Here is a 13,204-nt window from a genome sequence, read left to right as displayed (position 1 = left end):
CTTCTGCGCGTTTGGTTATTAGAATGCCATACATCTAGACTCTAGCAGCTGATATAATTGACCAATATTCTGAGAATTATCTTGATATACGGCTGACGTTTTTGTTGTAAATATTTCATCCGTTCTCATTTAATGCAGGCATACATCTCTGCTGTTGTCATTGCATGAAAAGCAGTTTTGACTTTTTGAATGAAACTGGATCAGTATTATAGGCTATAACCTGTATATCGCCAAATATTTATGCTCAACCTTTATTCCTGAAACAACCTTGCTCAAAATATATAGCAGTGCTTCGTTACACAAAGCAACGTGGCTCCTTCATAGCATGTATCAACCAACACCCATTCAACAACCTGTTATATTTGTTTTACAATTAATGTTGGAAATTTGCGTAAATCACAATCCAGCACCGAGGTAAACGAATTATTAAGGACAGTCTCCTATTGACATTTATGATAAAAAAATGCAAAACGCAAAAGTGAGCAACAAATAACTTTTCTTTTAATTTTTTTATGTGAGTGCGGTGTAAATGTCCTCTTGAAATCTGACAAATAAACTTTCACACTGAAGGCACAGTGTAGCTATATTCTGGAGATACTCTTATTCCAGACATGTTCTCATTACCAAGATTACAATAAACAAGTCAGCGCATCTGTATGGGCCACTAAGACGGATAGACAGGAGGGAGAAACGATGCTGGAGCCCACCCTTCCGCCAGATGGTGGGTGGGGAAAAATCCACGTGCGAAGAGGCAGTCAAATAACACAGCCAGTCAAAAATCAAAACCCATAAGATGATATATAGAAAAAACGAGTAAGCGGTACAAATTCTGAATGCAGAATTAACGATCTGCTTCCCTGCGGCTTTTTCCCTTTCCTTTTCAAATGATTGGGGGCACGCATGCTGGTAAAACCCGTTTAGTTTGACCAACAAGAAGCGAAACACTCCATGAGCCACTGTGTTGTTACTACCGAAGACAGGCTTAATTAGCCTACTAAACATAACCTCCATGCAGTAAATCAAAATGAATCAGTTTAAAATATTTAATCCGTAAACCACATAATCGGGTAATTCCCGCTGAATTTTGTGACAGCTGACCTTTAGCATCTTACGTATTCATAAATAAAGAATGATTTATATTTGTTAAGATTGTACAGCCAAACTTATTTCCCATATTTAAATGATATAATTATAAAACGGGAAATTCCTTAAAAACAAAAAACACATTCATATAAATAATACCCAGTCATCGACAGCTATTTTGAAATGCTCACTAAAATGATTTAATGAATAGATTTTTTTATATGAATACCACATAGATACTCATAAATTTAAAAACGCCCACTTCTACCAGCTAATGGTAGTTTATTTGTTGAAAATAACGATTAATTCACGAAGGCGAATTTTAAATCGCATGTCCTTTAAGTCCGTTTAAATGTTATGACTCACTGGCTATTAAACAAAAAATAAAAGCTTATCATATATATAAAATATAAGTTCTTGAAAAGATGAACCAGGTTTACATTTCGCGTGCGTGTTTGCGTAGTGTCCTTCAGATTTCCAATGAGCCGCGGGCACACAGGGGTTTATGATTTTGCGGAAGCATATAATTCTGGTTGGAGCTCATTATCATACAGCTGAATAGTTATCTCCCCCATCGCTTTTACAATCTTAAATAAAACGCCACATGAAAGAGGCTCTGTGCTTGACCCAACAATAATAGGCACGCGGCAAGCGCTTGGGTTAGCCTCACGGGCGCACAGCGCAGCCAGTCACCAAGCACATGCGGTAAACCCAGTTAGAGATCGGAAAAAATATTCACCTTGCACGTGAAATAAGTTAGCAGGACCAGGATAGCGACACGTCGTCCAAACACACATTAAAATATAAAAGTGTTCAGTTTCTTTTCGGTGAGATGTTTTGCACTCCTTCACATATTATGCAATTTGCTTTATCTTAGACATTTTCGCTTCCATTTCGCACATTTACAAGGGAAATATTATTTTTTTTTTACCGTTAAAATCGCGTTAGAACATTATTTTTAAATCATTGACTCTTAAAGTCAACATTTATTTCCAAATGAGAAACGATCAACAAGAACAAAACAGAATAAATTAATTAACTATTAAATGAAGTAATTTGCTATGATGTGCCTTGACATTCTTTTTTTCTCCAAAGCTCCAAAACATAAAGCCCAACCATTGCAAAGACAGCCTGCTTTAAGCATCAGTTCAGGGGTATGGAAATTACCATATGATGGCAGTGCATGCAAGGTCCTAATAATGCAGTCTAATGTAATTACAACAAAACAGAATGACGAGAGCTATGGGATAAAACTGAAGACATGAACTGCGATTCATATCAAATATTCATTGAATGAAAGATAGAATATGGCGAACGAATTCGTTTCATAGAGATGTTATAACCTGTTATAAACATTGCATAGTATTATCATATGTATGTATATGTAACAGTTATATATATATTTTTATATACACACCCCTATGTGCTGTAAATATATCAACAGATGCTCGGCTTGTTAATAATCAGTCTGTCTCCTTTGGTGGTCAGCATAGTGGTGGGGTATTAAATCTGGGTATGAGTGCTGTTGGAGAGGCGGGGGGGCGGGTGGAAAGTGGGCGGTGTTTACTGATGGACAGTTTATATAATGAGCAACACGGACACGAAGCAAGTATATAAACTGAGGGCGGCGACAAGCAAGCTCCATTTAGGAAAAATCAGCCTGACAAGTAACATCTCCACTGCGCAAAATTGTCGCTACAAGACGCGCGTTTCTGCACGAGCAAAACACAAGTGGCATCAACACGACGCACAATGAAGTAATATTTTGGAGTGTATGGAAGGTGGACACAACCGTGAAACAAATGGGGGACAAGCTCTGGATACTGAACTCCCTTTTATTCGTTTAAACCTGCATTTTTGGATAACTAGGAATTTTAAAACCTGCGCGTGGTGCTTTTGGAGACACTCTAAGCGGAGCTCCGCGAAGTGAGCTCGAAGAAGGATATATTTTTATCTCTTCTCTTGTCGTTTCGTTTTGTGGTGATTACTCGGACCAGGAGCTTTGTGAGGGGTAACAGGTTATTTTTTAAGGCGACGCGCGGCTGCCCTGGAGAAACGGAAAGGATGGCAGCTTGGTTCACCTTTATCATCGCACTTAGCATAACGAAATCGGCACAGGTAAATTGCAACGCCCACTACTATTCATGGATCCCTGGACATATTTGGGTTAAAATATATAACATAATGAATGTTTCAAGCTTTTACTATATTCTAAATAGCTAATGCATTATTCAATGTTTTCTTTTTTCTTAAGGTTTTGGGATCCGGTGTATTCGAGCTCGAGATTCATGATTTTAAGAATAATAAAGGATTACTGGCAAATGGCAAGGCGTGCAAACCTGACTGCAGGACTTTTTTCCGAGTTTGCCTGAAAAACTATCAGGCTGTGGTGTCGCCAGGTGACTGTATCTTCGGCACTTTCATTACCCCTGTGCTCGGGACGAACTCGTTCAGCGTCATGGACGGCGACAGTTTCAGCAATCCAATTCGCCTGCCGTTCATCTTTGGATGGCCGGTAAGCCACCTGATGCTGTAGCTTTTTGAATCGATTGTCAAAATAAAATGAAGGAGAACTATAGCATGATGTTAAGAGCAACTGCCATCTTCTCTAAAACGCGTGTGTATTCTTCATGTATTTATACATGGAAACTGCACGTGTAATTAGCAACACAGAGCAAACGCCTTCACTTAGAATTGATGTTTGTTGATGTCAAATTGACCAGCAAAGTGTTTGTCGTACCAGACCGAAATATATCAATTTCAAGCTAAGTGTGTTTTTATACATTTTTGTACAATGGGTCGCACGATTTGGTTTTAGAAACACAAAAGACTTTTAAGCTGTATTATTGTTGTTGTTGTTATTATTGTTATTATTATTATTATTATTATTGCTGTTATTGTTATTTGTTCATTTGTAATGATTTTCCCTCTACTCTCAGGGGTCGTTTTCTTTAATTATTGAAGCCTGGTATTCTCCCGTTGCGGATCTACCTGTAGGTGAGTACAGGGATATTTTCACCACGAGAGGGAGACATGTCCCTATATTTCTTTTATACAAGAATCGTTGGGGGTATTATATATTTAATATGTTGTCTTAACACAAACAGCTACATCGGTTTATTGTATAATTTAGTTGAGGAAGAATTTAAATAAAATGTGATTTCTGTAATTGTTATGTACCATCTGCTTCGTTACGTGCTGCAAAACACTTTTTTCATACTTATTCTCCTACACAATTGCGCTTCCTCTGGTTTATTTTTGGCGTGGGAAAGTGAGCTGGTCTTTGGTGAGAATATTTAAACCTTGCCAAAACCTCCTGACTGCCTTTTCCTGTATTTTACACCTTTTTCTGTTCCGCCCTTTGGAAAGGGAATAATGGTTTGAGAATGTTTTGCTGACATAAAGGAAGAGGAACTTTCAATCGCAGTACACTGTGCACTTGAAAGAAAGGGCTTATGGGTTTTAATAGATATAATGAAAACGGGTGTTCAACAGACTGACCATCTGTTATTGAAATATTAAAGAGGAAACGTGTTTAATTTAGCTGTACAAAACACTTCGTACCGTTGATGGACGCTAACCAATACTGTATACTCTGTGGAGTAAAGACAAGGGTCACTGAAAAACTCTAATTTCGTTGGTATTTTGTCTTCTTCTTCTTTTCAGACACAAACGACCCCGATTTATTGATTAGCTATTTTGCCATCCAAAGAAAGTTGGAAGTAGGGGCTGAATGGTCACAGGATGTGCAGACCGGGAAGCAGACGGAGCTAAGGTATTCTTACCGGTTCATCTGCAATGAAAATTACTACGGCGAGCGTTGTTCCAAAATATGCGCGCCCAGGGACGACCGTTTTGGCCACTACACCTGCAACCCTGATGGGCACATATCCTGTCTCCCTGGCTGGAAGGGAGGATACTGCGAAGAACGTAAGCAACCGGAGAAAACAATGCACTGGCCTGACAATACTTGGGTTTGCTTCAGAAATTCACGTTTTAACACTGGTACATTTCAGTTTGAGACAGTGCAAGATTCAGAATGTTTTCAGTGTTACAGTGTGACAGTCATCTGATGTGTAGTAACTGGACGTAAACAGTGACGGCAGCTGTCCTGGTTTAGTCGGCATGGCAGCGTTTAGCCGTGCTTTTCTTGCTTAATCCCACACGCAGTTGTAAAATGAAAGCCAGGGCAAACGCGGCCACTATCCATTCACAAGAAGAGCACGAGATCAATCGTATAAGTGTCACACTATAGATAGACTTCCTTGGAGTGGAGTGGTGCAAGGATATGGTGGTATTCATCCACACCAAATACAGAGTGTCTGTTGCAGACACGTGCAGTTTTAAATCATGGAGCTCTTCGTTTCGATAGGATGTGGGGAGATGGCTCAATATGCACAATTTACACATCGAACTTCTCAAATGCGACACTTGTCAAGGGAGATTTTGTTCACAGGGCCATTTTGGTAGAAAGCAAAAGATCAGTTATCGTAGCAACAGGATTGCAAAATCGTTGTTTTGGCAAAAAAAAATATACGTTGGTAGTGCTCTAGAAAATTATTGTTTCTGTTGGCTGTCGTGACCGGCTTTGGTGAATAAACCTATAAAAAGCAGCAGCTGGTTAACTAGCTGTCCTCATGAGACTGAATTGAAACCTACATGCTTCCCCTGTCATTGCCGCAGACATGTTAAATTTCGCGGTAAATTTATAATTGGTATGTGCTGCTTCTAAATGTGGCGCCAAACAGACCCCAAATCTGTGCCGCCGCATTTCCGTTCATCTTTTTTTGGTATTCGCTGCCCGGACTGTTTTCCTATAAATTAGCAAATGCATGCTTGGGGCTTGAGAACCCTTCACGTGCACCATCCCTCCCCTCCAGTCTCCCTCTCTCCGTGTCTTTCTCTGGTTTCTCCCTCCCTTTTTGAACGCGTGCGGGGTTACTTAATCCCAGGCCAGCGTTCTATTAGGAGAGCAGCACGCGCCGGGTTAATCGCAGCATTATTATCCGCCACGCGCCACTAAATTGCGGTCTCTATTGTTGAGTGGGAGCGCAGCAGCTGCAAATATGGTTCGCACAGCCTACAAACAACAATGGAGCAGCTGTCCGCTTTTGAGAGCAAGCATCTGCTCAGGGCTAACCAGCCGTTAAACACTAGCCTTGTAACCATGCAAAATCAATGTCACATACAACACAACACAGCAGCAGCAAATTAACAGGCTTCGTTAGCATGCTTGGCTAAGATAACAGGTTAGACTCACTTGCCTTCAAGCAGAAAAAAATGTCACCACAAACAAAACAAAAATTATGATAGTAAAGCCAGAAACTCTCAAAAATAAATAGTTTATTTATTATAGAATTTAATGGTAGTCAGATTTTAAGCAAACCTTTTGTGTGTCTGTATTTGATGAAGCTTGGAAGCTTGATGAAGCCATGAATTGGAAACCAAGCTAATGTCTGGCTATCTCTTTTTTTTATGTCATAGCAATCTGTCTTGAAGGGTGCAGCAAGGGAAATGGAAACTGTTCCAAGCCAGGAGAGTGTGTGTAAGTATATGCGGTGAAAGTGAATTCATTGCTAGGTTAACATTTACTCATTGGGTCCTTCCCACTGTAATGCTGAAAAGCCATAGGGATAATCACAGCATGTAAGTCATAGCAACAAAACAGCTCTGGTATTCTCTGACAGTTCAATTGACTAAATGCCTTTAGCCTTGAATTTCCTGTTTCGATCTGTCAGTATAATTCTCATAATACTACTCCATTCCACCAATGGGCTGACCTAGTTAGACAATAAACCCTTAAAATGCAACCTCATAATAACTGTATTTGCTTTTTAAATGTGTAATGTGTGAAATACAATGTCTGTATGCAGAGGAATTCTTTGAAAGCCTTCAAAATGCATCCCTGGCTGAAACCCCCTTATTTACTCTCATTCATTGGTCACGATTGTTTGAGGATTCAGAGAAGCTTTGTGCGCAAATGGCTGGGTCACAGGAGCAATTAACACCAATGTATTGCTAAAGCTTAGGAGGGACTGGCGTGGTTGGGGGTGTGATCAACCAAGGTGTGTTTTTTGAGCGCTTGTGAAAGGGTGCTGTTTTGTTCCCACAGGTGCAGGGAGGGCTGGCAGGGCACCTTCTGTGACGAGTGCAAGCGATACCCAGCCTGTCAGCATGGCACCTGTCAACAGCCTGGCCAGTGCAACTGCGAGGAGGGCTGGGGTGGACTCCTCTGTGACCAGGGTGAGGCTTTATATCCCCTTTGTCTTAACGTCCCACAGCACTGCAGCGTGGTAGGCATAGACATGTATGATAGCGCACGCGCATACTGTAGAAGTGGATCTGCTGGATAATGCTCCCATTGACTTGCAGCGAGAGCTAAGCAGTTGTTGTGTTGCAGCCGCCGTATGCGTGAGCCGCCCTTTTTTAATGCAATTACCGGTGTGTCCGAACAGATCTGAACTACTGCACCCACCACAAGCCCTGCCACAACGGAGCCACCTGCATGAACACAGGCCAGGGGAGCTACACCTGCGCCTGCCGCCCAGGCTTCACAGGAGTGGACTGCGAGCTGGAGGTCAAGGAGTGTGACAGCAAGCCCTGCCGGAACGGAGGGAGATGCGTGGTAAGCCTTGGGGGGGAGGGGGCGGCGGGGGCTGGGGAGAGGGGGGCTTCCAGCTTCCCACGGCAACAGCACAAACAGCATTTCCTGTTTTTGTTTTTCGTTCGTCTGCCTGAAACCTTTGCACCGATGTGAAAGAATGCGAGTGAGCGTGTGGTGCAATGGTAAGGAGCAGGGATTGTGAATGAAAGGTTGCTGGTTCAATTTCCCACAGGGGCACTGCTGTTGTACCCGTGGGCAAGGTACTCCACCCACAATTGCCTCAACAGATATCCATCTGTATACATGGATAAAACTAATCTTTGTAAGTTGCTCTGGATAAGGATGTACTGGATAAGAATGTTTGCTTATTGACACAAATGTAATGTAATGTAATGAGTGACCTCCTGTCACAGAGCTGTCCCATAGTCTGGACGCCACTTGTCCGAAAGTCTGTTTTCATGTCACCCTGGTGAGCACATCCCAAACAGTTTGAAACTGGACCTTGTCGGGATGGCCTTGTGGGGGAAGGTCTCTAAGTAATCTGTGATTGGTTCACAGGACTTGGAGAACGGTGGCTACGTGTGCAAGTGTCCTCCAAGGTTCGAGGGCCCTCACTGCGAGCACAGCCTGCTGACCTGCGCCGACTCGCCCTGCTTCCACAACGGGAAGTGCCGCGAGAAGGACAACGGGCGGAGCTACGTCTGCGAGTGTCCCCCCGGCTTCACCGGCCTCAACTGCGAGAAGAGGGTGGACAAATGCACGTCCCTCCCATGCGCCAACGGTACGCCCCAAGTTCCTCTTTTTTCCTGGGATTCATTGACAACAGGAATGGGATACAACCCAACAACCCATTGTCCAGATTCAAACAATCAGCAGTTTCCAGGAATGCTTTACATATCCCACTGCCAGTGGCTAGGATAAAACTGCTTTTCAGCTGTGCTCAATTAGCCTTAGCCAATTAGCCAATTAGACTCACTTTTAGCATTTTAATGTTCTCGAATTTGCTACATATGATTTCCAAAATGAAAAGCAGGTCAGGTTTCAGAAATCTTCTCAGTTGAAGGTTTGAGAATGGGCTAAAAGTTTCATCTAATAGTATACTGATACAGTGTTGTGTGGTTTTAACATGCGCTACGCATTTTAGTGTTGACCATTAGCACCTCTACACTACTGTTTCATATCAACAGATGCGCAAATATGTACACGCATCCATGCTCAAAGGAATATAGCTTGTGAATAGTGTAACTGGAGCAAATTGTGTCATCTGAGTGCTCCATAAAATTGATTACGTAAATGCATATTTACTTTCTGCTAAAACAAATTGTTTGAACGTATTTAGTTACCGATAATGTAAACCCACACAAAGATGGCTACACATTTGCCATGTCTTGCAGTTTTGTCACCTGTCTTAATTCAGGAATGGGATTAATCATTTCTATTGGTAATGCGAGTGACTTTAATTTAATCAGAGGTCACAAGCAGAATCAGTATTATCTTATAAATTAATTGCCATTATAAACCCTGAAGACATCCCGTATCAGAGGAATCTCAGCTCTCTGAATGTACTCTCGAGTCATTTGTGAGCAGTTCTTATATTTAACCCCAGGTTTACTCTGATCTGATTCTCCTAATTTTCCACATTTAAGTGCTGTTTTATCAAATTTTTTATAAATGCAGGTCCAGAGCTACACATCTGTATTAAAAAATTTTTATCTGACACATATTATCTGGAGTTAACATTCATATGATGTTATGTGAAAGTGTTCAGACTTTACTCGGCATCTTAAAAGGTGGGCGGTGTTAATGTTTCGTGAGTGACCCGCAGTGTTCTTCCATATTTACTGTACACATGACATTTCTTAATGACCTCCTCTGAAACGTGACACACACAGAGACATTTTGGCATTTTGGCACAGTTCCTGTTGGTTAAGGTGCTCAGGCTACATGAGTCCCACGTGTGACACCTGTGGTCTCCCCTGCTCAGGTGGCCTCTGTGTTCTCCATGGAAACGCCCGCTTCTGCAGCTGCCGGTCTGGGTTCACAGGCCAGCACTGCGAGATCAACATCAACGAGTGCGCCCCGAACCCCTGCGCCAACGGCGGCACCTGTGTGGACCGCATCAACGACTTCACCTGCACCTGTGCCCCGGGCTACATGGGCCGCACCTGCGAAGTGCCAGCGGACGACTGCGCCTCCCGGCCCTGCCTCAACGGCGGGACCTGCACCACAGCGGGGCGCGGCCAGCCTTTCGTCTGCGTCTGCCCCGCCCCATACACCGGCCCCCGCTGCCAGGCGTACAGCCTGCCTTTGCCCGCCCCCAGCCCCACGTTCGCCGGCGACCCTGGCGAGGCCTTCCATTGGGCGGCCGTGCCCCTGGGGGTGGGGCTGGTGGTGCTCCTCACGCTGCTCTGCATGGTGGCCGTCATACTCCGCCACATCCAGCGACAGAGGAGGCGTGACGGGCAGGACTCGGAGACCATGAACAACCTGTCCGACTTCCAGAAGGACAACCTGATACCCGCCTCGCAGCTGAAGAACACCAACAGGAAGGTAGACCTGGAGGTGGACTGTGCCCTGGAAAAGACCAACTACAAACACAACAACTACCACTTGGAATACAAATCCTCCAAGGACTTCAAGGACGACCCGTCCCAGGAGGATAAAAGTCCCGACTGTGAAAAGTGTTTAGAGGAGAAAATACCGCTGAGTAGAATGTACAGGTGAGATGAGAGCTTCTATGCAGGATTCTGAGAGTGGATTGTTTCTTGCGTCTAAAACTGGTACAAACTCTCAAGAGATTGCACACAGATTCTTTGAATTCCTTTTTACTCTGGTCTCTTATTATGGCTGAGAGAGGGCAATCTAGTCTCGTAATGTTATCTACACAAGGCTTGGCCATGATACGCTCACACACACAGACACACACACACATACCCATGCGTGTGCTTTTGACCTTAGTGACTCGCAGACACACATTACGAGACCGCTGGGCCTGGCAGGAACAGCAGCCAAGTAGGTCTTAACTCAGGCCATTTACCATCAACTGGAGTCTTAGGGTCTGTGCTTTTATTCCAAATGTATTTTTAACTGAATACCCTACTCCCAAATGCTATCAAATGATTTGCTTTCCCCTCGAGGCCCATTCCAACTTTGAAATTGTATGTGATTTCTAGCAATAAGCATTACACACTGCTGAGAGCTAAGTGGGGAAAACTGGACCACTGTTTACCACTGGACGTAGTCCTTTTGTTCCTCCTCATGAACAGTACTTGTTACAATTTGCTGCCATTCTACTCTGTGTTTTAATGCAAAGCCTTGTGATTTCTATTTGCAGTGAAAAGCCGGAGTGTAGGATATCAACGATATGTACCCCAAGAGATTCGATTTACCAGTCTGTGTTTGTAATAGCAGAGGAGAGGAATGAGTGTGTCATAGCAACTGAGGTAAACACCGTTCTTCTTTACACTTTGCCAAGAGTGCACTTGCTTCCCTGAGACATTTAATGTGATATCATTTAACAGCAAGGCCTGTGTTCTAGCTCGGTGATCTTGGTATTGAGAATGCGTATCTGTTGTTACTGTTGTTATATGCCTACGAAAAACTCGAGTTAGGCGGTGAATTCAATTTCAAAGAGCTTGAAAGTGATATGCTGTCTGTTTTTTTAAAGAAGCAGAATTATTCTTAAAGTTAACACTTGGCCCACTTAAAGTGTAATTTTTACACTTTAATTTTAGTTACTGTTTTAATTATAATAACCAGTAGTGATAACCAGTGTATTTATTGTTATCATGGGATATCATGATATTTCTTTGCTCGGATTGATTATATTGAATCTCACACATTTCCCTTTCCTCTTTTCTAGGTATAAACTGTGGAAGATATTTAAAAAGAGACACTATCAAGGAGGAGTATCTTCTGGACTGTTTACAATTATTATAAAAGAGACTGGGATTTATTTAAATGTAAATTGCTGCTCTTTGAAACTTGATAACTGGAGAGAGCAGACGTCTGCTCTGTGAATGCAATAGGACTTCAACTTTGAACAAGTGTTAGAATGTTCACGAGTGACTGAAACATGGGACGAGGAGAATAAGCGAGGGAGTCTCAGACGGTTCTCCCACAGGGGCGCGCACGACGGGACCCACGAAAAGGGTGACGGGAGCGAGCGCGGCTATGAAAATATGAAAAGGGACAGCAGAAATGTGCACCTCCGCCACCAAGCAGACGACCTGCGAAAGCAACAAAGAGTTTCCCCTCAGAGGATACTCCACCTTGTTGTGACGACCAGCGGGGGAAAACAAAAAAAAAGCAACAAAAAAAAAAAAAAAACAACCAACCATCAGCCAACAGACCTGTGAGAGGAACTGGCTACTTCTCTCCAGCTCCGAGACTGAGTGCTATGCAAGAATAAAATGGGAATCGGTCAAATTCTCAATTTTAAGAGAAAAAAAAACATACTGGAGACGGTTCATTTTAGGAGAATGTCTAAGACTTACGTGAACTGTGTAAAATGACTGTTTTTTTTTTATTTCCAAACTTTGATAAAGATTGTATGCAGCCCAAAATCACAGAGCCTTAAAAAATGGGTTTAAGCGCTAAATTGGTGCCCCGCTTGTCTTGGATCCTTTGCACTACAGAAATGGAGGGATTTTTTTTTTTTCTTTTCTGAAGGGATTTTGAGAGAAAACCACAGGACCACAATACACAGAGCAGTGCCAGCGGGATTCAAGACCAAGTACAATTTAAAACTTATTATGCAACACTGCCCATAAACGAAGACAAAGAAGAATAAAGAGTGACTATCACGCCATGGACTGCAGGAGTGACTATCACACCATGGACTGCCTATAATTAGTACTGAAATGAGAGAACCAATAATGTTATTTTTTAAGATTAGTATTTCACTAGTTAATTTAAATATTATGAAGCACTGATCTTTCTATGTTTTATAAGATTATTTTGTATATAATGTATATTTATAAGGAAAAGAAGTCTAAAGTGTACATGTTATTCTTTCAAACTGTTTTTAATTTGATGATGGAAAAAATGAATTTATTTTTGGTTGTTTTTTTTTTTGTTTTGTTTTTGTTTTTTTTTTGTAACAATGAAAGCATTCCTGGTACACTGTTGTTTTTGGTCTTATTAAATGACAAGAGTAATCAGATAACAGAGATTGATCACTTCTAGCTGTGTCCATTAAGGCTTATGGTCTGGAGTAGAAATGGCTTCCTCTGGTTAATGTATGGTCTTGTAACTTGTGCTAATCACAAGCGGGTGTCTGTGTCTTGTGAAATCCATGTGCTCACAATCGTTCAGTGGACAGTACTGTACTTGTTGGAATTAGGAAAGGGAGTATGGAAATACAAAATAATATATTAATTAAAATGGAACACACTTACGTTAATTAGATCACTTATTTAATCTTGCAATTCAAAGCACACGGAACAGGTTTCATATACCACTGCAGGTGGGGCACACATAAATCCGGTTTGAACTGGTCTGAGGGGCGCAGCTCTT

The 13,204-nt window shown here is 42.2% G+C and overlaps 1 protein-coding gene across 2 annotated transcripts; it reads left to right on the top strand.

Annotated features, from left to right (window-relative positions):
- The first annotated feature begins 2,717 nt into the window (after window positions 1-2,717).
- Window positions 2,718-12,554, top strand: LOC118787212 (delta-like protein 4). Of its 2 annotated transcripts, XM_036542692.1 has the most exons (11): window positions 2,718-3,201; window positions 3,338-3,598; window positions 4,023-4,080; window positions 4,750-5,013; window positions 6,568-6,628; window positions 7,196-7,326; window positions 7,539-7,708; window positions 8,246-8,468; window positions 9,672-10,407; window positions 11,022-11,130; window positions 11,550-12,554. In XM_036542692.1, the coding sequence occupies exons 1-11, from the start codon at window positions 3,148-3,150 to the stop codon at window positions 11,553-11,555; spliced, it is 2,073 nt and encodes a 690-aa protein (XP_036398585.1). In that variant the 5' UTR covers window positions 2,718-3,147; the 3' UTR covers window positions 11,556-12,554. The 2 variants fall into 2 exon arrangements, with proteins under 2 accessions (XP_036398585.1, XP_036398584.1); XM_036542691.1 differs by lacking the exon at window positions 11,550-12,554 and having other exon boundaries at window positions 11,022-11,374.
- The last annotated feature ends 650 nt before the right edge of the window (window positions 12,555-13,204 follow it).

Source organism: Megalops cyprinoides, chromosome 12 (genome assembly GCF_013368585.1).
Source record: "Megalops cyprinoides isolate fMegCyp1 chromosome 12, fMegCyp1.pri, whole genome shotgun sequence".
NCBI classification, from domain to species: domain Eukaryota; kingdom Metazoa; phylum Chordata; class Actinopteri; order Elopiformes; family Megalopidae; genus Megalops; species Megalops cyprinoides.
This window is presented reverse-complemented; position numbering and strand designations above follow the sequence as displayed.

Coding starts and splice junctions, on each gene's coding strand:
- LOC118787212 (XM_036542691.1), top strand. CDS start 3,148: ATGGCAGCTTGGTTCACCTTTATCATCGCACTTAGCATAACGAAATCG. Junction 8,469..9,671: donor GTCCCTCCCATGCGCCAACG/GTACGCCCCAAG, acceptor TCCCCTGCTCAG/GTGGCCTCTGTGTTCTCCAT. Junction 10,408..11,021: donor CCGCTGAGTAGAATGTACAG/GTGAGATGAGAG, acceptor TTCTATTTGCAG/TGAAAAGCCGGAGTGTAGGA.